General features: G+C 42.7%; 1 protein-coding gene across 3 annotated transcripts; it reads left to right on the forward strand.

Moving 5' to 3' along the window:
- The first annotated feature begins 663 nt into the window (after nucleotides 1-663).
- LOC109413163 (transmembrane protein 94) lies at nucleotides 664-25,491 on the forward strand. Of its 3 annotated transcripts, none has more exons than XM_062844391.1 (9): nucleotides 664-1,141; nucleotides 1,198-2,257; nucleotides 10,213-10,350; nucleotides 10,664-10,708; nucleotides 11,023-11,152; nucleotides 11,210-11,369; nucleotides 21,799-21,895; nucleotides 21,959-24,216; nucleotides 24,978-25,491. In XM_062844391.1, exons 1-9 carry the CDS (start codon nucleotides 996-998, stop codon nucleotides 25,048-25,050), a joined length of 4,107 nt encoding a protein of 1,368 aa, XP_062700375.1. In that variant the 5' UTR covers nucleotides 664-995; the 3' UTR covers nucleotides 25,051-25,491. The 3 variants fall into 3 exon arrangements, with proteins under 3 accessions (XP_062700375.1, XP_062700376.1, XP_062700377.1); XM_062844392.1 differs by having other exon boundaries at nucleotides 11,210-11,327; XM_062844393.1 differs by lacking the exon at nucleotides 10,664-10,708.
- The last annotated feature ends 200 nt before the right edge of the window (nucleotides 25,492-25,691 follow it).

A 25,691-nucleotide genomic window follows, 5' to 3' on the forward strand; every position in this document is an offset into this window, starting at 1 on the left:
CACAGTTTCGGAACTGGACTTGGATGTCTGTTCTCTGTGGTTTATCGGAATTATTTTACTTCGGAAAAAAAATTACTAATTTACTAAGGGTTCATTCACAAATTTCATAACGCCAAAATTGGCCTTTCCTGACACCCACCCACCCCTTCGTAACACTATTTATATGGGGAAAATTTTTATTTGTTCGGGCTGTAACACCATGAAGGACACCCACCCACCCCCTCCAGCGTTATGACATTTTTGTGAACAATTCGGAATTATTTTACTCGGGGCAGGAACACAAAAGGGGTAAGAATCTGCAGTCGACAAAAAGCAGCCTGCCAATTCGGGTGTCTTTTTTTATTTTCTTTTGTAAATTTTCGACCAATGCAATCATCGCCCATTCACTACTTTTTTTATACTGTACCACTGAAGTTTGGTTTAACTGGTTGTTTTGCAAGTTTAACGTATGATGTGTCTACCATTTGTTACCTCTTTTTGGGGTAAATAGGTGTAAATTAGCTTCACCACCAAGTTCACCACCTTCATTATTCGATTATGTCTTCGCCGAACAAAAAAATGAGCACCCCCATATGCATCAGCGTATCGTAAACAAAACAAAGTCGACATAAGCAAATCGACATAAACAAAAAACTGTCAGATGCTTCACCGATGATTCGCCTTATCAGTTTTCGCTGCTCCGTTGGTGCGCTTATCGATCGTCCTTCGTTCGCGTCGCGAGTGTTGTTTGTGTTCAAAATCCTTTAATAATCTACATCAGCTGCAGCTAGAAACAATAGAAAATTCATTTGCCGGAGAGCAAAAAGCAACAGTGCGTGTGGACGACGGGGGTGTTGACGCAGTAAAGAGATGTAGAAATTGGTGCGCCCCTTTTCCCAGGGAAAAGCACCACCATCCACAGTAGTTCAGTGTCCAGGTGAGGTTTGTGTGTAAACAAGAATTTGGTGTGTGCTGGGGGTGATATAAGATTAGCGACCAGCGGCGACGGATTAACGATGATGGGCATCCACCATCACGAAGAAGGCAGCAGCCGTGGCGAGCGGGAGTTCCTCGGACTTTCGACGACCATTGCTCTGCAGCGGCTTCACGACGACATCGATACGGTCCTGTGTGCCTACGAGGAGCGCTTCGCCAAGCAGAGGTTTGTAAGATGTTGTTTCTGCGGAGAACTTGCCGTTGACTTTAATTTGTTTTTAGGTGGCTGAAGAAGCTGAAACTACCATTCGCCGGAGGTCCTTCTAGCGTGCTCAGCTGGTTTTCCCTCTTGGCCACGGTAGCGGTTGTGGTGGCATTTTTTCTCGTCGGATTCTGTTTCTCGGCTGGATTTATCTTGAGCTTCCTGCTACTGACGGTTGTAGTCATCACCCGGGAGGAGCATCTAAAGCGAACGGAAATCTTCCGGAAGGTCCGCATGGTGCTGGAGGAGATCAAATGTGGGACGGAGCTTTGTCGGGATTGGACTCCATCCAACTATCCGCACCTTTGCAGCCCGTTGTCACCGTGTGTGACGCTGCAGTGGACCTACCGAGATGGCAAGATCGTGAATCTTCCTTGGGCTTTGTTGGTGCGAGGGGACTACATTGTGATGCGGCCGGGCCAGGTGTCGCCAGGGACATGTACGGAACAATCCGGCAAGCGATCCTTCAAATGTGGTGAGACGTACGGATTGGCCCAGGAGATGGAGCCCCCGAAGAAGCCGACGGCGCGTGCCCCCATGCCGGACCTAATTTGTGTTGTGGAAGTGACCCCGTACCTGGAAAACCTTCGAACCACGCTGGATAACTTCCTGTACCGACCAACGACCATCATCGATCAGCAGCGAAACCTTCTCATCACGAAATGCATCCAGCAGTGGGGCTTTCTAATCGTCTTCCTTCTGACCCTCACGGTCGGAGCGCTGCGCTACCTGGGCTACTACCTAAACGGGAAACTTCCCACCAACTGGATGAACGTTTTCCTTCTAAACCCATCGGCCGCACTTCTCCCGGTTCTCCCGCTGATGTTCCCTCTGCTCTGGATTACGATCAACCTCTGGGGAACGGCTAGACTCGAGACGCTTCTCTCCATTCCGCAGTCGGTGATGCGAGCCGAGGTGCAAAAATCTTTCCAAGAGGATCTGGACACACCGACCGGGGATTTGGATCAGATCAAGCTTCCGCGGCGGACCATCGCCTACTTCTGGTGGCAGCTGTTCCGAGGGGGAAGCGAACTGCTCAGTCGGAGCGCCAATGTCGTGCAGGTTCTGGGGAGTATAACGGTGAGTTGCTAAAGTTTGAAATCAAAATTTAATTGAATCTGTCGGATTGGGGGAATTTATCAAGACCACATTAAGGATGTCTGCGTTCAATTTTTTTTTATTTCCGCCACCGAGTGAGTTTATTTTTATTTTTTTTCCGCAGGAGAAGGGAAAAACCCGTGGGAGTGTAGCTTGCATTCCGCCACTTCTCCCATAGGCATAAAACCTTCTCATCTTTTCAATAATTTTACATAGAATCATATAGACTTCCAGTGAGCGAAGCTCTGTGAAGGAAGTGTAGTAATTCAGCAATTATTCAACAGTAACAATTAATATAAACAATCTTTAAGTACAATATAGGCATGCAAATACAGTAGTAGCTTGTAGACAGCTGGCGGTTGGTGGCTTGCGTTAGGTAGCGGTAGTGGGCGGCGGTTGTGGGTGGCGGAGGCGTGAAACGATAGGAGCAAACAAGAAGTGGCATTAAAAGAAGGCGGAGGCTCTATATCAACTGGTGGAGTCGCTGCTTGAGTGCCTTACGCACAAAAGATTTGTAGTGTTGGAGATTTTGGGCGTTTTTGCAGTTTTCGGGCAGGGCATTGTAAAGTTTACTTCCAAAATAAGTAATTTTTTTCTTACCATATTCTGTGTTCGGTCTAAACAAGGAGATATGATTCGCCTGTTGCGATGCACGAGATTGTTGGTTCCTTCGAAGAATCGTATTGTGGTGTGTTGTTGTCCCTTTGATGATCTTTTGCATTTGTACCAAAACCTGATATTCGTGTAGGGCTGTTATTGGCAGCAATGAATCATTCACATTGGAGTAGAGGTTGACCGTTGGGTATAAAAAGGGTTTGCGTAGCACTATTTTCGAGTGGACTAGAGCAAAATAAATTTGCTTTAAACATGTTTGAGGCATGAAGCTGGAAATCTTTCGCAGTATTCCACATATGGAGCTGATCTTTGTTTTCAGTTTTTTAATATGCAATCCCCAGCTCATTGTGCAGTCCAAAGTTAGACCCAAAAACTCGTGTTTATCTACCTCATCCAGATTATGCCCGCAGATAGTAATCGGTTGATGTGCGGAAATGCTACGTCGTGGAGAATGAATCAGCATATATTTGGTTTTTGCTAGATTGAGAGACAGCACGTTCTCTCCGAAGAAGTCCCGAAGCAATTCGAGATCTGTTTTGGTTTGATTCAAAATGACATTGCAATCAGTTCCTCGATAAAAGACTGCAGTGTCGTCAGCAAAAAGCCGTAGGTTTCCATGAAGGTTCGTTAACAAACATACCGTTAACAAACAATACCGTGTATTTGACAAAAAAATCAAATATTTTACTAAGTGTATTATTTTTTTAACTGAGTAACTAGTTAAATCATTAGCATATCGAACCTTCTCAAGTTAGGCGTGATAAATTTGGCGCATATTTACAAAAACAAGCAATTAAAAATATTTACACAATGTGAGTGCAAAGTAACAATACACGGTATTAGGGCATGGTTCCTTTAGTGTTCCAAATACCGTGTTTCGGCTAAAACTTGCAAAATGAAAATATTATTGATAATTTTTACTTTATGAATCAATTGCACTAACCTCTAGGCAACGTTTGACGCATAGGTTCTTTTAAGTATGAACTTAGTATGATTGATATAATGATGATTCAAAGGACCACCAATGTATGCGGGTCACATACACGGTATTAGGAACAATGCTATGTTTTATAATTTTGATTTTAACAATGGATTAAATATTTTGAATTCAATTAATCATATTTATTATACATAATACACACAATAAGCAATAATATAGCGTTTGAAAAATCAAGAAACATAGATTATTTATTTTTACAGGGCTCTTTGAAGTGAAGAGCATCCTTAAGGTCACGGTATTAGGGCATGGCACGGTATGGGGCCTAGATTGCTTCCTTGTGGAACACCAGTAGTAGCAGAACGAAGAGGGCTTTTAAATTCTGCTATTGATACGTACTGATGACGATCAGCAAGATAGCTTTTCAGCAAATCGTTAGCTAATCCTCTTATTCCTTATGATTCCAATTTCCGTAGCAGCAGTACATGGTCCACAGGATCAAAGGCCTTTTTCAAATCTATGAACAACGCTCCGACTATCTGCTTGTTATCTAGTGCATCATATATTTCTTCTACCAATTCATGACATGCGGTGAGCGTACTAGATCCTTGTCGAAAACCATATTGTTGACCATAAACCAACTGGTGCTTTTCCGAACACTCCATGATTCGACAAACAAGCAATTTTACCAGCACCTTGTATATTATGGACAATGTGGAAATAGGCCGATAGTTGTTCATATCCTTGGGATCACCAGACTTGAATGCCGGTGTTACACGCGCAATTTTAAGGCAATCGGGAAATTGACCAGTGACGATGATTTCATTAAAGGTGTCCATAAGCAGCGACGCGTAGAATCCATGATGATTTTTAATGAATGATACTGGTATGCCATCAGGTCCTGTTGCCTTCCTTGAGTCCAGTTGTTTGATCAATAACATGATCTCATTTCTTGTTGCTAGTTTCAAGAATATCGTTGACTGTAGCGATCCTAGAGTCCCAAATCGGTTGATGTTTCGGCTAGACATTATCGTGGAAGAAAGATTTGTCCAATTGCGCAGAAATGGTCGTTGAAGCTGGCACCGTGCCATGCCCTAATACCGTGACCTTAAGGATGCTCTTCACTTCAAAGAGCCCTGTAAAAATCAATAATCCATGTTTCTTGATTTTTCAAACGCTACATTATTGCTTATTGTGTGTATTATGTATAATAAATATGATTAATGGAATTCCAAATGTTTAATCCATTGTTAAAATCAAAATTGTAAAACATAGCATTGTTCCTAATACCGTGTATGTGACCCGCAAACATTGGTGGTCCTTTGAATCATCACTATATCAATCATACTAAGTTCATACTTAAAAGAACCTGTGCGTCAAACGTTGCCTAGAGGTTTGTGCAATTGATTCATAAAGTAAAAAGTATCAATAATATGTTCAGTTTGCAAGTTTTAACCGAAACACGGTATTTGGAACACAAAAGGAACCATGCCCTAATACCGTGTATTGGTACTTTGCCCTCACATTCTGTAAATATTTTTAATCGCTTGTTTTTATAAATATGTGCCAAATTTATCACGCCTAACTTGAGCAGGTTTAATACGCTAATGATTGAACTAGTTACTTAGTTAAAAAAATAATACACTTAGTGAAATATTTGAGTTTTTTGTCAAATACACGGTATTAGGAGGCACACGGTATTAGGGCATGGCACGGCACTGACTTGCTGAGGATCCGTTATCAATTGTCCCTGGTTTCGGATGGCAGTACCCGGATAAAAACTAACCATAGGGTATTTGGTGAAAACCATTCCTGTACCATACAGTGTACCAGCTACAATATAGTGTATTGTAATGGAATGGTTCGCTAAAAGCTTTGCACATTGGTAGCTACTATACATTTACATCCGATGTTTATGTAACAATATATTATACTGTTTTTCTTACGTTTGAACCATTCTCTACAGTCGGAATTCGCTCGTTGAGCCACAACCTCCACCCAACCAACGAATTCGATTCGTTAGTTGGGTGAAGTGACAGCAGCACAAGGGGCGTGCGCATTGTTTTTTTATCATGTTTATGGCTAGTTTCCACTTCGTACGTACTGTGCAAAAAGATAGGACAAGTAATGGTTTAGTAATGATTCCGCTTCAAAATTACTTGAGCGGTTCGCAGATGGCAAGTAAGGATAAAAGTGTAACACTCATAACGCCTCCCGTGCGAATCAAATGGAGCTGTCACTTTTCCTTGCGGAAAAATTGTCCGCGCTATTATTCCGTAAGGAAAAGTAACGTTTCTCCCCATACTGGATCAGTTGTCAAAATTACTTGCGGAAAAAGAGGGAATTTTACTTGAGCGCTCTACTTGGCAACACGAAACTTAGCTTTAGGTTGGAAGTAAAAAGTAAAATTTTGTAAATTTTTCAATTATTTTCACATTTAGAGCCAAACTGATACGTTATGAAAGATACATATATGACCAATACGAGAATTAATTATCTTCATCCATTTTAGTCGGTGAAGTGAAAATACAGATGATTATGAAACCACCTGCTCCAAAGTGCAAGTACAAAACGCTTTCAATGATCGACAAAATAAAGATTGTCGATGTTTTGCATTTGTTTCGAGGTAATCATACATATTATTTTTTTTAAGAAAAATGAATGAGAAATTCTTCTCGATTATCAGTAATGTTTAAGAAACCAAAAAACTCATTTGGTCGCCCCTCGGAATTACACATTGGTTGTCATTTTCAGTTTGACATTGAATTATGACATCCAGGTGCTTTTTAGTTGGCTGACAGCTCAACTAACGGAGACCCAACTAAAATGTCACCCAACTATTAAACCCCCAACCAGCGGGTCCCGACTGTATTCCGAAACAATCTTTTTCCGTGCATTTTTAATTATTTATTCAGTTTATGATTTTTTCCGTGCTTTTTTTTTGATGTTCGTGACATTTTTGTTGCAAAGGAAATGAAAGAGAAAAAAGTGAATAAGTTGACACTGAAACGACTTCTGATATAAGTTCGTCTTCGCTTTTTAACCTAACTTATAGTCGAATCGAACTTGACAGTTTTCTCATGAGTTGTTATGTACATATTTCATAGTTCAGTCAAACTGGAGCCTCAATATTGCAATAACGGTTAAGCACGCTGTAATGATACTTATGTACCTCGTCACCCACTTCATGCAACTACATTAGTGGTCTAATAACACTTAGCGCGCTAGGCATAGTTCCATCATGCCGCTCAAAGTGTTGCCACAAATAATGCTTAGTTTGCAAAACCCAGTTATCTGGCTGGTGGGACATGGGAGCCTAAGCTTCAACTGTTAATGCAATCAGAGGCTACTCAGACTTAGACGAGTTTAGGTTAGTTTGGCTAGAACTGCCATTATCGAAGGAACATGACGAGATAATATAACATTATATGGTTTATCTAATATAAAACAATACAACATAACAAAAGAAAACCATTCCAAAACCATGATTAAATTTATAACCAGTAGTGAAATTACAATTAAAAACAATATATTTACGATACATTTTATTGTTTGAAACCATACGTGTACCATACAATGTACGGTATATTGAAGCCCACGTATCAGTATTTCGAACAATTCATTTACAATAAAATATATGGTTTTGTAAAAAAATAGGGTGACAATGGGTATTATCGGCAGGTTTGTTCTCTTCGTCATGGGGGGTTTTTGTCAGCCAAATTGCCTGAAACTTGGCCATATAATTCAGCTTAGTTGGGAAGGATTTGAGACCAACTCTGAGTTCAATAGGTTTCAAAAAAACCCCAAAGACGAAGAGAACAAAACGGCCGAGAATAGGTAATTTCCCCTATATATGGAGAATTTTTTTTTTATATTGTTACGATACTTAACAACCCGTATAGTATATTGTAAAAATCTTATTTACAATTCACTGTATGGGTGTCTACATTACATCTTATTGTTTTTGTATTTTTTATTTTTACAGTGGTGTTTATTGTAACAATATGGTTCTAAATAGTACTGTAACAATACAACATTCGGTTTTTCTACTGTATTTTTTATTCGGGTAGGGTTACCAACGTTTCTCTGGTTACCAATCACGTTCTTGATGAGCTTCCAGGCTGATTTATTGTTGTTTCCATTTAACAGTCTCTCATAGTATTCACGCTTTGGTTTTGCTTTTTTTTTCTTGAAGTTTTTTGGAAACGTGTGCGAGAAGTGCTGCAGTATGATTGTTTTATCTTTGATCTTAATCAACTTCCATAAATCTAGTGTCATCCAAGAACAAAATCCTTTCAGTTTCACACGCTGTATTACAGTTCTTGTGCAATCATTTAGGATTTCATTGTAGTTACATAGTTTAGCCTCTCATTTGCAGACACATTTTACGGTAGGTTAGCGATTGATTGTGTGAACAACTGATTTAATCGAGAGTGGTCTGTAATTCGCTTTTGCAAAATATTCTCCGAGGTATGGCATTTCATATTCACTGTAGAGCAGATCAAACAATGGTCACTCATACCAGTGAATATAGTTTCATTGACAATAGTCTTGGTCATAGATTTTGAGCAAACAATGTGGTCTAATCTAATATGTTATTGCTGCTTGGCCTAGTTACAGCTGTGTTAGTTGGCATCATGTTGTACGTTTCCAGCAATCGAAGATATTCCCCTACAATATTATTGTTGACAATGTTCAATGGAATATTGAAGTCGCCAACTAGAATGCTTTTATCGCCTGCACTCGCGGAGGATAGCATGCCCTCTATTTGGTGCAAAAAACGCCTAACGTCAAAACTGGGAGGTCTATAGACTGCGTGCAGGTTTACAGCCTTGCCTTGAGATAGGAGACGGCAGTGTATGTGATAAGAACTTTCTATGACGACATTACTGCATATTTCCATGTTCAGTTCATTACGGATAAATACACCGAGGCCTCCATGCGACTCTTCCCTGCTCGAAAATATGCCTTTGTATCCATTAATCTCGTACAAACATACGCGTTCCGGTTTGAGCATAGCTGTAGACCTTGCCTATACCTCGGTGTTGCAGCAGGTTGGTTGAATTTAGATCACATCTATCCGAATAAAAATAGATAAATTTTTGTGTGCACCGAAGATCATTTAATTATTATGGTTGTTGGGAAGACTTTCCTTCGGATTATTTAATACCTATCGACAGCAGATCCCATCGCGATCAGCTTCAATGCTGAAAGAACATTCCATTTATTTCAAAGATTTCATATAACATTATGTACAAAACTTACATTCTAGTATTTCGCTCAACTCCTAAGGAACTGCTTTCCAACACATTTCTCACTCACTTCCACTGCTCTACTGAAAGGTTTCAATGTCTATACCAGTCTTCCCAAACGAACTCCGAACTCGCTAAGTACTGCTGTATTTAAACTCCGCCTGTACTCTGGCTTGGTGTTTAAACCGCAACACACAAATCTGTACCCAAACGTGTACTTATGTTCAGAGTTCGTTTTAAACACAAGTACGAACATATGTACAGTACACGTGTATCGCACGAAACGAAGTCGGAAGCGATCGTGCAAAAAAGAACTTTCTCGAACGACGATTGACAGTTCGGCACCACTCGTTTACCAATCGGAAAGTCGCTTCGGGTTTCATTCTCGGTTTTCGCTGGGTTCAAGTTTCGTTTTGTACTTCTGTACGTACACAAGTTTTGTACTTGAGTACTCTTTGGTACGGAGTACGCTAGCAAACACGGGTACTCCGATGTTTGGCGTTTGCTGTTCAACATAAGTGCGAGAAATCGTACCGAAGTTGGACATGTGTTGCGTTCGTGGGAAGACTGGTCTATGGCGCTGTCCATAAACTACGTAGACTCATTTTGGGCAATCTCAGACCCCCCCTCCCCCTCCGTAGACTTTTGCTCATACAAAATTTTCGAAATTTGTATGGAGCGTAGACTTTGGCCAGACCCCCCCATCCCCCCCTAAGAGTCTACGTAGTTTATGGACAGGCCCTATACGCTAAAGTATTCCACCAGTGTTGCCAGTTTCACCTCATCTTTCTTTTTAGTGAAAACCTTCACAACAATGGTGATGCAATTGTATTTTGATTCAACACACTTAGTTGAGCTCGGCTAATTTTCATTCTTTTGCCGAGATCCGCACAGCCGAGTGCTCGGCAACCTAAATTTAACTGAAATATCGGCAAAAAATCAATTTTATTCATAGCAGCACCTATGGGTGCCGCTGGTATCAAACTTCAACCGTCAAATGTTTAGCCGAGATTCAGCAAATGAACTATAACCGAGATTTGCACAACCGATCTCGGCATTCTGTTTTAAGTGTGAATGATAGATTCATTTGTTCGTGCACCAATTGTTACAAAACAAATCTTCATGCTTTTCAGGCTTTGTGCTGCGTGGATAAGAAGGGAATCCTCTCGTGGCCGAATCCCACCGCGGAGAAGGTGTTCTTCCTGAGGAACGCGTCCAACAACGAGAACAGCGGCTCGGACCAGTCGGAGCAGAGCAGTTTGAACTCACAGGTTGGTAGCTATCTTTGGCAGCTTCCCCGAACACTACTCTACCCACTCATTGATGCTTCTCGAATTCCGAGATCTCCCACGATTGACTGGCCTTCAAAGTATCAAAATTGTTTTCCAAATTTTTGCTTATCATTAACTTTGTGGTAGTTAGGGAAATCCTGGCTATCAACGAAACACATTCGCTGTTCTCAAAAATCTCCATCTCATGTCTTTCATTGCAAACACAAAACACAGAATTTTCTATAGCCCTGGTTTATGTTATTTATTAAAGATTTACCAACCAATTTGTTAACCTCCTATTGGTTCTTTCCAGTGCTGCCAGGAACACTACCACCCACTCTCGCATATAATCGAGCTGGTATTGATGTCGATGTCTCTTCCTCAATTCTGTTTCGTTGTTTTGAATTTTTGTTTTATTGTTCTTTCTGTTTATCTCACCCTTTTTTTCGTTCTTGCTGCTTGATCTCAACGTGTGCACTCTTGTTGTATCCGGATACTGTTGTTGGCCTATTTTGTTTACATATACTCTTAATATAGCCCACTTAGAATCGTCGGTTTTGTCAAATTGTCTAACCATTAACTGAACTAATTTGGTGATCTTCTCTTGTATCTTCCTTTCTGTCAATTCTTGGTGTATACTCCTGAATGTACTGTGTTTGTTCGTGCATGCAGAGCTCCCAGAAGGAGGGTGCCGGAGCGATTGCCGAAGTGCTGGACCTAACGCACGACCAGCACAGCCCGTTCAAGCTGGAATTTGACGATCATGACTTCAAGAACCACCTCAACTCGCTGAAACCGTTGGGTAAGCTTTCGCATGATCTATTCCAGCAGTCGTTTTCAGATTTTTTTTTTCAAATAGGCCTGGCCATCCTGGTGAACACGTGCTGCCCCCACACGCAGGCCCACTACGCCAAGTTCTGCGGCCACGTGACGGCCGTCGCCATGCTGGACAAGGACTTGGTCCCCGTGACCAACCGGTATGCGATTGTAGAGTCGAGTTTGAATAGCTTTATGCATGGGTATGTACTAGGCATACCAAGTTTCTAATTTGGTGTTTGCTGCATTTTTCTTGTTTTATCATTTTGGACAGTCCCCACAATCCACCACCATCCTCGCTATCCTTTCCGCTGTTTTGTTTTAATTTTTGGATATTGCACTTTTTTCGGTTTCAAAATTTTTATCCCACTTTTAAAATTATACACCACCGACCAGTAAACGTACGTAAGAAGCTGACGGATCCATTGAAAAGCATGGTCTTTCCAGTCGTTTCGGGTGCGTTCGGTTTTTGATATACACTCAGTTAACTTTGCTATTCACCATCTCAGCTTGTTTTGCTGGATTTTTTTTTTTTGTAAATGAAACGGTCTCACCAATCTAGCAAGACTAGATTTATCAGGTAACTATATTACATTTTCCAGTACATGCATCTTTCATTTCGATTTCGGACGGTTATGGGCCAAATAAGAGGGCGTTTAATCTGCTTTGTTTACCTACTTCAATAATTGGTAGTAGTTGTTTGTTTGTTTGTATATAGATTTTCATTCATATTATGTCATGTTCCAAATTTTCCTAATTGATATATGTTTACTGTTTTAGTGGTTTTGTGTTTGAATCGTACTACCAGCGGGAGGCCCATAGATTGATTCAAAAGGAAAATAATTGAGTATAAGGTCCTGACACAGATGATGGGGTCTGTTCCTTTCGTTCCAGAGTTATTTTTTTATTTTTCGCATAGGAGACAAACTGAGTGGATTTCATGAAAATCATACTCCGGCTGTTATGTTCAGGTCGTCGCATCCCAAGTAGAAAAATTATTTTATGATGACTGTTCGGGCTCGTATGAAGTTGATCATCAATACCGTGCCATGTCCTAATTCCGTGTGCCTCCTAATACCGTGTATTTGACAAAAAACTCAAATATTTGACTAAGTGTATTATTTTTTTAACTGAGTAACTAGTTCAATCATTAGCATATTAAACCTGCTCAAGTAAGGCGTGATAAATTTGGCACATATTTACAAAAAACAAGCAATTAAAACTATTTACAGAATGTGAGTGCAAAGTACCAATACACGGTATTGGGGCATGGTTCCTTTTGTGTTCCAAATACCGTGTTTTGGCTAAAACTTGCAAACTGAAAATATTATTGAATCTTTTTACTTTATGAATCAATTGCACAAACCTCTAGGCAACGTTTGACGCACAGGTTCTTTCAAGTCTGAACTTAGTATGATTGATATAGTGATGATTCAAAGGACCACCAGTGTATGCGGGTCACATACACGGTATTAGGAACAATGCTATGTTTTACAATTTTGATTTTAACAATGGATTAAACATTTGGAATTCCATTAATAATATTTATTTTACTAAATACACACAATAAGCAATAATATAGCGTTTGAAAAATCAAGAAACATGGATTATTGATTTTTACAGGGCTCTTTGAAGTGAAGAGCATCCTTAAGGTCACGGTATTAGGGCATGGCACGGTATTAACTTCTTTTCTCGATCAGCCTAGATAGCTGTGTAGTGTCGGTAGCGATTGTCTCAATTAGCTAAGAATAACACTACGGACCGCCTGTTCCGGTGCTAAGAGTCCACCAACAGGTGACCCCTAATTCATGGTGTGATGCGGCTTCATGCTTACCGGGCCTAGGAATGAATGGCTAGGGGGGTCTAATAAAAACCTAACCGCATACGGAGCCTGTGGAGTACCAGGGCGCCCTCCACAGTATGTTGCCCTTACTGCGCTAACCGCAGCAATGGTGCAGCGGACCTTGTGTTTCTCCGAGACAATCGGCTGCCCATCTTTAGTCTCACTTGACGCTGAATAAGGGCGGGATTATGAAGATGTTGTTAATTAGTTTAAATTTTCACCTATATGGTATCGCATTATGCGATTTACACAGTGTACTCTATGTATCCTCGCCTTTGGCGTTTTTCAATCGATACCGATCTGGTTTTGTTGCTGCTGTGCTTTGTTGTGCTGTTGTTGAGAAGAGTTTAATCTTGCCTAGTTTGGGTAGTGGCTACGGTTAGGATAGCTCAGATCAATCTAAATCAATAAAAGAACAGCAACAATCAATCTTTGCAGACTTATGCAAAATGGTACAGCCCAAGTGGCCTTGATCCAAGAACATTAAACATAAAATGGCAAACTCGCGTGTCATGCCTCAAGCCTGTGTGCTTGTCAACAACGCAATAGTTGCTACACTCATCTCGGAACTAACCACCAGAGATGTATGTGCTATCACAATTGATGTATCTGTTGGAAACCTCAACAGGAAATACGTCTATTGTTCGGTTTATTTACCGCATGATGAACCATCCCCTACACACTCAGTTTTATTCACCGAGCTCAGCTGTGCGGATCTCGGTTTCAGAATTTTTACCGAGACTCAGCTAACAAAATGATAGGTAGCTTGGCAACGAGGCGTGTTAGACTGATTCTCGGCATATATTGGCTGAGATCTCATGTAAACATTTAGCTGACTACTCGGCTGTGCAAATCTCGGCATATGTAAGCCGAGATTCGGCATTATAAATTAAGTGTGTACGGATGCTTTCAAACAACTCATCGCATACTGTACTTCAAAAGGCCTTCCGCTAATTGTTGGCAGTGATGCTAATGCTCACCATATCATCTGAGGCAGCTCAGACATTAACTTGAGAGGCTCCAGTTTGATGGAGTACTTAAGGACAAACGTCTTGAAATCCCGCTTGAACAGTGCATCAGAACTTCAGACGCACAAATCTCGAGAAGCAAGCTTCAAACAACAGTGTGTTGTATTATTCTATTCTTGCTCACTTGTAATAAGCTTAAAATAAGAAGCTCAGGTGCGCTGGTTTTGTTTACGAAGAGATTTGTGCCCTCGAAATCGTGAGTAGGTGCCAAAGTCGGCCATTGTGGCGGCCATTTTGGGATTCTAGCAAGTCTGTCCTTAAGTAGTACAGATCTTGCATTACTTAACATAGGCAACCGCCCAACCTTCATGGTATCTGCTAGAGAGGAAGTGTTAGACAGACCGCTTTGCTCTAGTAGAATTAGTCACAAGCTGACCAATTGGCATGTGTCAGATGAAGAATCTTTATCTGACCATCGCTACATCTTGTTTGAACATTTAAATGTTACTTCGCAAACTTTGCGTTTCAGGAATCCCCGGTCAACAAACTGGGATCTTTTTACTGATTTGGTTGCGGCCAAATTTCATGGATACTCACCATCCATTGACACTCCAAGTGATTTAGATGATGCCGTTGATACTACAACGACCTTCATCATGGAAGCTTTTGAAGAAGCATGCCCTCTACGGTCTGTGAAGATCACAAGAGGAACCCCTTGGTGGAACTCTGATCTGGCGAAACTCAGGAAACAATGTAGAAAGAGTTGGAACAGACGACGTTCGGCTGGTTCGGAGGCTTTCAGGTCGGCTCGCAAGGCCTACAGGAAAGCTCTCCGGTCTGCTGAACGATCCGGCTGGAAAAACCTTTGTACAAATGTTTCCAGCATGAATGAAGTCAGTCGGTTAAACAAAATCCTTGCGAAATCTAAGGATTTCCGGGTGACCGAACCTCGTTTGCCAAATGGCGATCTGACTTCCTCTGATGAGGAAGTTCTGGAATGCTTATTCAGCACACACTTCCCTGGATGTGTGGATATTACATCTTCGGATGAACCTGATGTCTTTTCTTGTAGTTACGATTCCCTGGCTTCGGCTCGGAGTATCGTAACTATAGAATCGATTGAGTGGGTACCTGATAGCTTTGCTCCTTTCAAATCTCCTGGGGCAGATGGAATTTATCCTATTTTGCTTCAGAAGGGATTTGATCATTTCAAACATGTTTTGAAAAAATACTTGCAGTTTTGCTACAGGGTATATTCCCAAATCCTGGCGGGATATTACTGTGAAGTTTATTCCCAAAGGGGGTCGTACGTCGTATGAAGAAGCAAAGAGTTTCAGACCTATCAGTTTGACCTTTTTTTCTTCTGAAATGTTTAGAACGCATTGTGGATCATCACATCCGTGATGTTCATCTGGCCAACGTGCCTCTTCATGTGAACCAACATGCCTACCAATCTGGTAAGTTCACTGTGACTCTTTTACACAAGGGGACTGTCCATAAACCACGTGGTCATGAGGGGGGGGGGGGGGGGGGGGGGTTCGGCCAATGACCATTTTGTATGGACTAATGACCACACGGGGGGGGGGGGGGGGTTGAAAAGTCCCAAAAAAATGACCACGTGGTTTATGGACAGCCCCAAGGTTGTTTACGATATCGAGAAAGCATTCGCTCGAAAACAATCTTGTTTGGGTGTTTTCGTAGATATCGAGGGTGCCTTTGACAATGTGCCTTTCGATGCCATATTGGAAGCCGCACGGAGTCATGGTATATCTCCAATGATTTCCAATCGGATTCATCAAATGCTCAAAAACCGATATCTCTTCTCGACATTGCGTCTAGCAGGGATTAGGAAATTGAGTGTTTGTGGATGCCCCCAAGGGGGAGTCTTTATCACCGCTTTTGTGGAATCTCGTAGCAGATACGCTATTGTGGCAACTCAATAATAGCGGTTTTCCTACTTAGAGCACCTTTACCGGTGCGCGACTAAACTAAATTACATAGCGCAGTATCATAGCGCTATACCTTATCGGGGGCTTCTATCCGGGCTAGTAAAATAGCAGCGAGGCTTTCGGGAAACATCGGGCGCACAAATTTAGGCGCCCGATAGTTGCGCGGGAAACGATTGCTATTTCATGTATGTCAAAAGTGCTGTATTGTTTTTATTTGATTGTTTCGAACAAAACGCACCAGTGTTAAGCAACAAATTTTGTAAACACTTGCACTTAGATAAAATCTGCTGCGAATATCACAAGCGAAAATGTCCAGGAGTACCCGTCGCAGCGTTCGGGTGGGTTCCGCAGGTTCCTCCTCATCGTATCTTGGATACCGCACCTCGGTCTCCTCGCTTCCCGAACCACCACCAGGGCGTCCCTGGGCCCATAACCTGTTGGAAATAAAAACACAGGCGAGGCTTTGTTCTCCAAACCCAGGCACTGACTGATATCGGTACCAGCTCAGTGCCTCTCCTTTATTCAATCTAGGTTTAACATATTTACAATTTATTTCCATTTACCTACCAGTTGATACTTAGCTCTCCACTGAGCTGTGTGATGCACCTCCAAGGATGTACCTACCATTCAACAAATTCCTCCGGGCATTCCTCCAGGAATTCCTCCTGGAATTCCTCCGGGAATTCTCCAGGAATTTCTCCGGGAATTCTCCAGGAATTCCTCCGGGGAATTCTCCAGGAACTCCGGGGGATTCTCCAAAAATTCTTCAGAAATTCCTCCGGGGAACCCTACAGCATTTTCTCCTTGGATTCCTCAATAATCTCCTCAAAGAGTTCCTCCAGGAATTTCTTCGGAAATTTCTTCAGGCATCCCTCCACAGATTAATCTAGAAATCGGACCGGGTATTTCTCTTGAGATTCCTGTAGCAATTGCTCCTGTGATTGCTTAAGAAACTCCTCCTTTAATTTCTTTTGGCATTCCTGCAAGAGTTCGTATAGGAATTCCTCCGGAAATTTCTCCAGCAATTCTTCCGGTTATTCCTACAGAGATTATTGCAGAAAATCCTCCAGGATTGCTCAAAAATTTATCCGGGGATTAATCCGGAAGTTCCTCCGGGAATTTCATATAAAATTTCTGTGGAGATTCCTCCTAGAATTCCTTCGAAGATTCCCCTAGAAATTCATTCAAAAATTCCTCAGGTGAATTTCCGGAGGAATTTCCGTGAGGATTCCCTGGAGAAATGCCTGGAGCAATCCTCGGGGAATAGCCGGAAGGAATCCCCGGAGGAATTCCTGAAAAAAAAAACCCACGGAGGAATTTCCTGAAGGAACATCCGAATAAAACTCTGAATGAACCCCCGGAGAAATTCCTGGAGAAACTCCTAATGGAATTCCTGGAGAAATTCTTGGAAAAATTCCCGGGAGTCCTCGGAGGAATTCCTGGAAGAATCCTCGGAGGAATCCTCAGTGAAATTCCTGGACGAATCCTCGGAGGAATTCCCGGCGGAATCCTCGGAGGAATTCCCGGAGGAATCCTCGGAGGAATTCCCGGAGGAATCCTCGGAGGAATTCCCGGAGGAATCCTCGGAGGAATTCCCAGAGGAATCCTCGGAGGAATTTCCGGAGGAATCCTCGGAGGCATCCCGGAGGAATCCTCGGAGGAATTCCCGGCGGAACTCTTGAGGGAATCCCCGGAGGAATTCCTCGGGGAATCCCCGGAGAAATTCCTGGGGGAATCCCTGGAGGAATCCCCGGAAGAATTTTTGGGGGAATCCCCGGAGGAATTCTTGGAAGGATCCTCGGAGGAATTCCTTGAGGAATCATCGGAGGAATTACTAGAGGAATCCCCGGAAGAATTCCGTGAGTAATCCCCGAAGGAATTCCTGGTAGAAACCCTAGAGAAATTCCTGAATGAATCCCCGGAGGAACTTTTGGAGGAATCCCCGGAGAAATTCAAGGAGGAATCCCGAAAATAATGAGAAGTCCCAGTAGAAATTTTAGGTAAAATCCCGGAGGAGATTCCTGGGGAAATCTTAGTACGTATTGCTCGAGGATACTCGAGGAAATTCATGCTAGTAGGGTCTGGGACCATTTGGGCAGGAGCACCTATTTTGGGCACTTGCTGCTGTAACTCAGTCAATTTTGAACCGATTGGCTTGATTTTTGAGACACGATCAGCTAGGCACAGTAGCTAGTCATGTTTCAAAATTCAAGTCAATCGGTTTGAAATTAACTGAGTTATAGCAGCAAATGCCCAAAATAGGTGCTCCTGCCCAAATGGTCCCAAACCCTATATCAGAGGGAATTCATGGAGAATCCCAGAAGACATTCTTCCAAAATAGGTTTCCAAAATATTTTGTTTATACCGCAACAGTATTTGGCAACGACCGGTACGCAATCCGGTAACTAAATATAGTAGCGACCGGTGTGGAAATGAGTAACTAAACTAAAATGACAACTCTGTGGGCAATCATTTTACTCACCCAGATAGTAGCCCCCGGTAAACTTGCTCTTATGGTTTTGCCGACGACTACCTATCATTGTTAGTTGGTATGTGTATCACCACCCTTTTCGACCTGATGCAAAGCGCCCTTCAGGTAGTTGAGGGTTGGTGTCGCCAATATGGCCTTTCGGTTAATCCGAGTAAAACATCTATTGTTCTTTTTACGGAAAGGCGAAACCGTAATGGCGTTCGACCTTTGCGTCTCTTTGATTCTGAAATCGATGTGACTGAACAGGTAAAGTACGTTGGAGTCATTCTTGATTCCAAGCTTCCTGGACACCTCACATTGAGTTCAGAATCAAGAAAGCTTGTATGGCCTTCGGGCAATGCCGGCGAACCTTTGGTACAACTTGGGGTCTTAAACCCAAGTATATCAAATGGATCTTCACAACTGTTGTTCGGCCAATATTGGCCTATGGATGTCTTGTGTGGTGGCAAAAGGGCGAAATGAGAACGATCCAATCAAAGTTAGGCCACCTGCAAAGGATGTGCTTAATGGTGATGTCTGGAGCGTTCTCTTCAACTCCCACGGCAGCGCTCGAAGTTCTCTTTGACGTTGCTCCACTACACATTCATCTCAAACAAGAAGCACTTTCTTGCACTTACCGTCTAAGGATACTCGGTCTACTAGAGGAAACTCCTGTGAACCGCACATCAACACACACCTCGTTGGTGAATTGGGACAAAATTGTCCTTGCTCCAAGTGATCTAACAAATGCTTGTAATTTTCCATATAGGACATTTTCCACGCAATTCCCTTCCCGGGAAGAGTGGACATCTGATTATCTGGAAATAAGTATTTCAGACGGCATTGTATGTTACACTGAAGGCTCCCTTCTCGAAGGTCGAGCAGGTGCTGGTGTTTATTCTCATGAGCTAAGGCTGTATCAGCCTTACTCACTTGGTAGACACTGCACCGTTTTTTCAGGCCTAAATCTTTGCTCTTATGTGCGGAGTGCTATCAGCACTTCAGCAGCACGTAATGGGCAAAGTAATATACTTATGTTCAGATAGCCAAGCTGCTATTAAAGCACTTGCTTCGGCCAACTCTAGGTAGTAGATAGTTATCGCTCGTCGAACTCAAATCGAGGAGCTGAATTCAGCAAACGCTGTTCACCTTGTATGGGTACCTGACCATTCTTCCATCGCTGGAAATGAATTGGCTGATGAGTTAGCTCGCACTGGAGAATCCCATGACTTCATTGGCCCTGAACCAGCTACTCCGATATCGAAGTGTTGGGTAAAACTTCAGATTCACACCTGGGCTGCCACTCAACACAAACAATATTGGAATAGTTTGGAGTCATGTCGTCAAACTAAATTGTATTGTACTGAGCCATCTCCAAGGGTGGCGAATTCTCTTACAAATCTGTCAAAGCAGAATTGCAGCATTCTGGTCAAAGCAATGACTGGCCACTGCCGACTCAGCTATCACATGGCGAATATTCAGTAAGCTGATTCATTTGTATGTGATAGCTGTGAATCCGATTATGGAACTTCGTATCATTTAATATGTAACTGTCCAGTTTTTGCGCAACAGCGTTTCCGAGTATTCGGTAAACACTTATTAAGTGAAACTGACTTCAGAGACCTGAATATTCAGAATATTCTGTTGTTCTTAACCCGCTGTGGTAAAGAGCTATAGGCTCACTTTCCCATAATGCGTTTCAGGGCGCTGTTTGAACCCATTGTGGTACGCTTATGCGTTAGTACCCTCTTGCAGGGTATTTTTTCCTATTTTCCTACCTGTCCTTATCCCCATCCTAATCCTTTCTCTCAGGTATATGATGAAATAGGCTTTTATTATGGCGAGGGCACAAATGTATCAAATGGAGGATAACATGCCACTGGAGCCGGCCTTCTGATACCTTCTGATACCATGGACAGCAGTCCAACTTCCCTTTCACGAGCAAGTTTGGACGATATAGCTTACCAGATGCTAGACTGACCAATAGACTGGCCCAAACACAAAAATGTCAAAAAGTTCCACGGGACACCCCCTAGGATTGTGCCTTTGGGTGAGAAGAATAAGCTATGAAAGATTCCGCTCTATCGGTTTAAAATTGAGCTGGCGCAAACTGGCGATTTCGAGTTTGTATGGGGTTTTCAGGCCAAATCCATGGGAAATGTGATGACCTCCAGTCCCTCGTTCAGCACTGAATGTAATAAATAGATGGCAGTTGATACTGTAAGGAACAAGTTTGTCGAAGATCATAAGGTAAAACTTAATTTAGTTTAGGTTTCAGCCAACGGAAGGAGGATGAGGATCTGTACCCTCGTTAACTGTCTGTTGTTGCATTGCAGCACATGTTTGTCGTCCGAAACTTGCGCGCGAAATCATAGCCGGCTATATTTTTCTTCATTTCAATTGCTCGCGCGCGTGAACGGGTATCTAGCCAAATAAAGAATAACATAGAATAACATGATTTTGCGCGCAAGTTTCGGACAACAAACATGTGCTGCAATGCAACAACCGAGAGTAAACGAGGGTTCATATCCTCATCCTCCTTCCGTTGGCTGAAACCGAAACTAAATTAAGTTCTATCTTGGTATGATATTTTACAAACTTGTTCTTTAGTGCCATCTATTACATTCTGAGTCAAATTGAGCGTGATAAATCGGCGTGCTGAACCAGGGACTGGAGGTCATCCAATTTCCCATATATTTGGCCTGAAATCCCCATACAAACTTGAAATCGCTTGCGCCAGCTCATTTTAATACCGATTAATCTTTTACATGTAATTCTTCTCAACCAAGGGCATAATTCTAGGGGGTGTTTTGTTTTTCTCTCCATACAAATGTGGGCCAGTCTACTGCCCAATGATCGATACCAATGGCATCGCCACCGCTCCTCCGAGTACAATGTTGAACAGTGCACATTGTAAGTGATCTGAACATTTAAATTTAGTTCATCCTGCGTTGTGTGTTTCAGCCTGATTAGTTTAGCCGGAAAACCATGTTTTGGCATTATTTGCCAAAGCACAGTTCTTTTCGATGAAATGTATAGATATTGAGTACTTGCAGATTGATATGCATAGGTCCAAATACAGGTACCCGACGGAAATGATCATTCGATGCATTATTGGTGCGGTATATCAACATGTTCTATTCAACGTTTAATGTTATTTTTGTACTAAATGTGTTTTTTTCATGGATGTTAATGCTTGATTCGGTGTTCTGTTTTCTGGTAGTATACCTAGTTGTTACTATCAGTGTTTGGTACTTAACAAAACTTTACGTTCGAACTTCCATCGAACGTCACCACACAGCTCATCCCAGAGTCCTCCATTACCTATATCCATCCGCTTGAAAATCCTATTCTAATTCAATGATGTTCTAATTCCGCATTTTTTGTCACCTCGCCTTACAGTCGCTGCCTGTGCGAGTTGGCACGCCAAATCGGCTTCACCAAACATGCGCGGGACATCTTCAGCTTGGAGGGCCAAATCTCCAGCTATCGGCACCTGGTGAGTTCTTTCGTCCTAATTCTAACCCGATTCAAAATGCTAAGATATTTCTGATTCTGATAGCAACCGGACGTCGTACGGAGGGATATCAAATTCGCTCGGTCCTTGCAGCTGGCGGCCAAGGTGAAGGTCCCGTTCCCGCATTCGCTATCGGTGGTGATGCGGGAGAACCCAGGCGGGTCATTGCAGCTGCTGACGCAGGGTACGGCCGATATTGTGCTGGATAGCTGCGATGACTATTGGGACGGGCAGGATCTGCATCCGTTGACGGAGAAGGAGCGGAAGCGAGCGCAGGACTTCTACCAGAGGAGCGCCCTGACGGCTTACTGTACGGCGTTTGCGTACCGGCCGTTGAGGCATGGCATAACGGGGGCTTTGTCGGGTGGGATTGACGGGGAGATTGCGTACCTGGAGTTACCGCCGGAAACCAAGCATCGAAGGGATGTTTTTAGTAGGGATCATCTGATGGATTTCGACAATGGAGGGGCGCCGCTGACGCATCATTCGATCAGCACGGATTCGCTGCTGTTCACCGAGAATAAGGACGACGATATATCGGATGCGGAAGGTTGTTTCGACATGCAGTGCCACCAGGTTTTCATCGGGATGATCACAATGCAGTACCAGGCGCAGACGGATATCGTTCAGTTGATCGAGCGGTTGGAGAGGGCTTGCATTAGGTTTGTACACTTTAGCAAGGAAAATGAACTGCGATCTCGGGTGTTCTCGGAAAAGATGGGCTTGGAGTCGGGCTGGAACTGTCACATCTCGTTGTTGAGCGATTGTGATAGCACAGTGGCGTCCCCTACGAAGCAGTTTGAGTTCAAAATTCACCCTTCGAGCTCGAATGCCCAGACGCAGGTTGAGGATGAAAATGAGCATAACAAGTTGCTTCCCAATTTGGAGAGCTCCAAAGCTCTGAGCTCATCGGCTCCTGGAGCGATTTCGAATCCGGATACCAGTTTGCTGGATCCTCAGATTGTCAATCAGAGTAAGAATGCTTCCATTGATCGTTCGCGCGAAAGTTTTGAGATGCGAGATCTTCGATCGCATCGATTGAACGAGGGAACGTCACAGGACTCCGCCATGGATGCCGGAAATGACGATAACTGTAGATCGTTGAGTTGCCTAACGGATAGCACTGAGCAAAGTGCTCCGATCAATTTCGACATGTCGAATCGAGCGAAACTTCCAAGAGGCATCGAAAACATTCGACCTCACTTGGAAAATGTAGATAACGTTCCGCTTCTGGTGTCCTTGTTCACGGACTGCTCGGCGGAAGCCACCAGAGAAATGCTCAAAATAATGCAACAGTACGGAGAGATCGTAGTCTGTCTAGGATCCTCTGCGTCTAACTCGAATTCGGAAATCTTCCTCCAAGGGGACTGCTCCATAGCTATCGAACCCCTGTACCCCCAAGTATGTCAGGATTATCCGGCGTACACCGAATCCAACATCTACAACAACAAAGCCAAGCTACGGTCCACCGCACAAAGCAAACTTCTGCTGCCAGGTCCGCAGAAGATCGTTACCATTTCGCCGATCTACCTCAGTCGAATGCTGAACTCGATATCCTGTTCGATCGCCACCTGTCGGGACGATCCGATCTCCATCGTAGCAATCATTGAACTCAGTAGGCGGTTCATCCAAGGCCTGTGGAGTTGCATCCAGTTCTGGGCCTGCTGCGCCGTGTCGCTGGCCGCCATGAACACCATCACCGCCATCCTATCGCTTCCACCAATGGTCGTTCCGCACCACGTGCTTTACCTGATGTGCATCGCTGTGCCTCTGATTTCCCTCTCCCTGCTCCGGGTGGAATCCGATCCGGCCATCATGAAACGTGCCACAGGCAAGAAGCAAACCACCCTAGATTCCCGCCTAATCGTCTTCGTGCTCTGCTGCTACGGCATCAAATTCTCGCTGGTGGTCCTCTTTCTAGTCATTTCCTACTGCTCTTTCCTGTCGCACCCGATCGAGATCTTCTCCGACGACGAACAGGAAAATGAAAACCTTTCCCAGGACCTCGCCGTGGCCCGAAGTTTCATCCTCCTGGGAATCATAGTGCACTTCGTGGCGGTTAGTAGTTCGTTCGTGCATCGGGACTATACGTCCTTCCGGCGGAGTCCCCTCGGGAACCTGTGCTGGGTGGCGGCCAGTGCCGGACTGCTGCTGTTCCACACGCTGACCATAGTGGTCCAGATCTGCACCGACGATTACTACTGGGAGGAGATGGACCGCGTCTGGCCGATCGTGCTGTTCCTGTTGCTCACCGCGAGCGTCACCCTGGCCCTGACCGAGTTCTTCAAGTGGGAGGAAATCAAGTAAGTTCTGATGAAAGGGGTTACCTACGAAAGGCTGAAACACAAGGCTCAAATATAGGAGGCTGGAAGACTTACTTGTGGGATTTATCAAATATGTTGTGAGGAATTTTGCATTTTTTTCATTCGTTTTTGTTTTCGAGAATTTACAGCATCATTTTTCCAAGAATTAAATAAATAGGGTATTGGTTCCCTTATTAAGCATGTGGCTCCCATTTTCATCCTACGAAAAACAAAGGATTGAAGCGCTGTTTGTTTTGTTTCTTATTTTTGTATTTTTTGTTAAAAGTGAGCACTCATGAAAACAAAAAGAACGGAATAGGATGAATATGTGCATTTCCCAATACGAAAATCCTCGAGAATTCCCTCGAAAATGTACATAAAACTTTCTCAGATATAAATTGACATTTTTTCGGAATCGGAATATCTCTAAAAGTTGCGCAAAAAAAAAATCTTATGGAATTTCAGCAGAAACTGTTCTAACAAATGAAATTCTGTAAGAAATTCCTTATCGTTTTCGCCATAAGGTTCTCGCTAAAAATCAAGAAACATTTTCTTCAATATTTTTTTCAGAAATTCTTCAGAAACAAAAATCTCAAAAACTGAGAGATATTTCAGTTTTTTTTTTATATTTCAGTCTAAAATGGTATCACAATTTCAGACTCGTGTTCAGCCCTATGTGTATTCAGCCTTATGTTAGCATCCCGTTCCTGAGGATTCATTGTACATATAGCAGTGCAACTAAACCATTCTTCTATTTTTAGGGTCAACAATCGGTATATTCGGAGGGCGCGGTTGGATTTTGGTACCAAACTCGGTATGAATTCACCATTCTAAGCCATCGGAAGAGGTTCGAAACTAGCAACAATCAAAAAGACTATACCTAATCTACAGTAAAAATCACACACTCATTACAATAGGTAATTTTGGGATAGCAGCAATCAAATACTGTGTACGACTGATGGACGTACTTAAGCGATTAAAAGTGTACTTTAGAAATCTGTTATATATGAGAGTAGCAGTAAATTTGTATATTTTCTTCAATTTTAATCTGCTGCTCAACTGAGCTGTTGTATATTTACGATGCAAATATCCTTCGATTATCCTATCTACCTTATAAACTTCCCAAATGCGTGTTTCTTGTGTGCGCGTTGCGCAAACCTTTTATTTTTAGTGAGGTGGAAAGAAAAAGACGTGCTAGAATTGTTTTAGACGACTTTTGTTCGCAGAAAATAGAGATTTTTTATGAAGAAAAGACTTAATAAAGGATGAAATTTACGTAACCCTGTATAAAGAGATCTTTTATGAAGAATCCATTTTTTTGTTGTAATTGTTTCGCTGTCTAGGTCGTTATAAACGAGCTCCAAAACATAAATTCAAGAGAACATATTTCGAGTAGGTATGTACTGCAAAAGTTATTTTGTATTGTATGTTTTTGTATTAAAATCGATCCAAAAATTATAACTGTTACGTTCTCT

Source organism: Aedes albopictus, chromosome 1, assembly GCF_035046485.1.
Source record: "Aedes albopictus strain Foshan chromosome 1, AalbF5, whole genome shotgun sequence".
Lineage (NCBI taxonomy): Eukaryota > Metazoa > Arthropoda > Insecta > Diptera > Culicidae > Aedes > Aedes albopictus.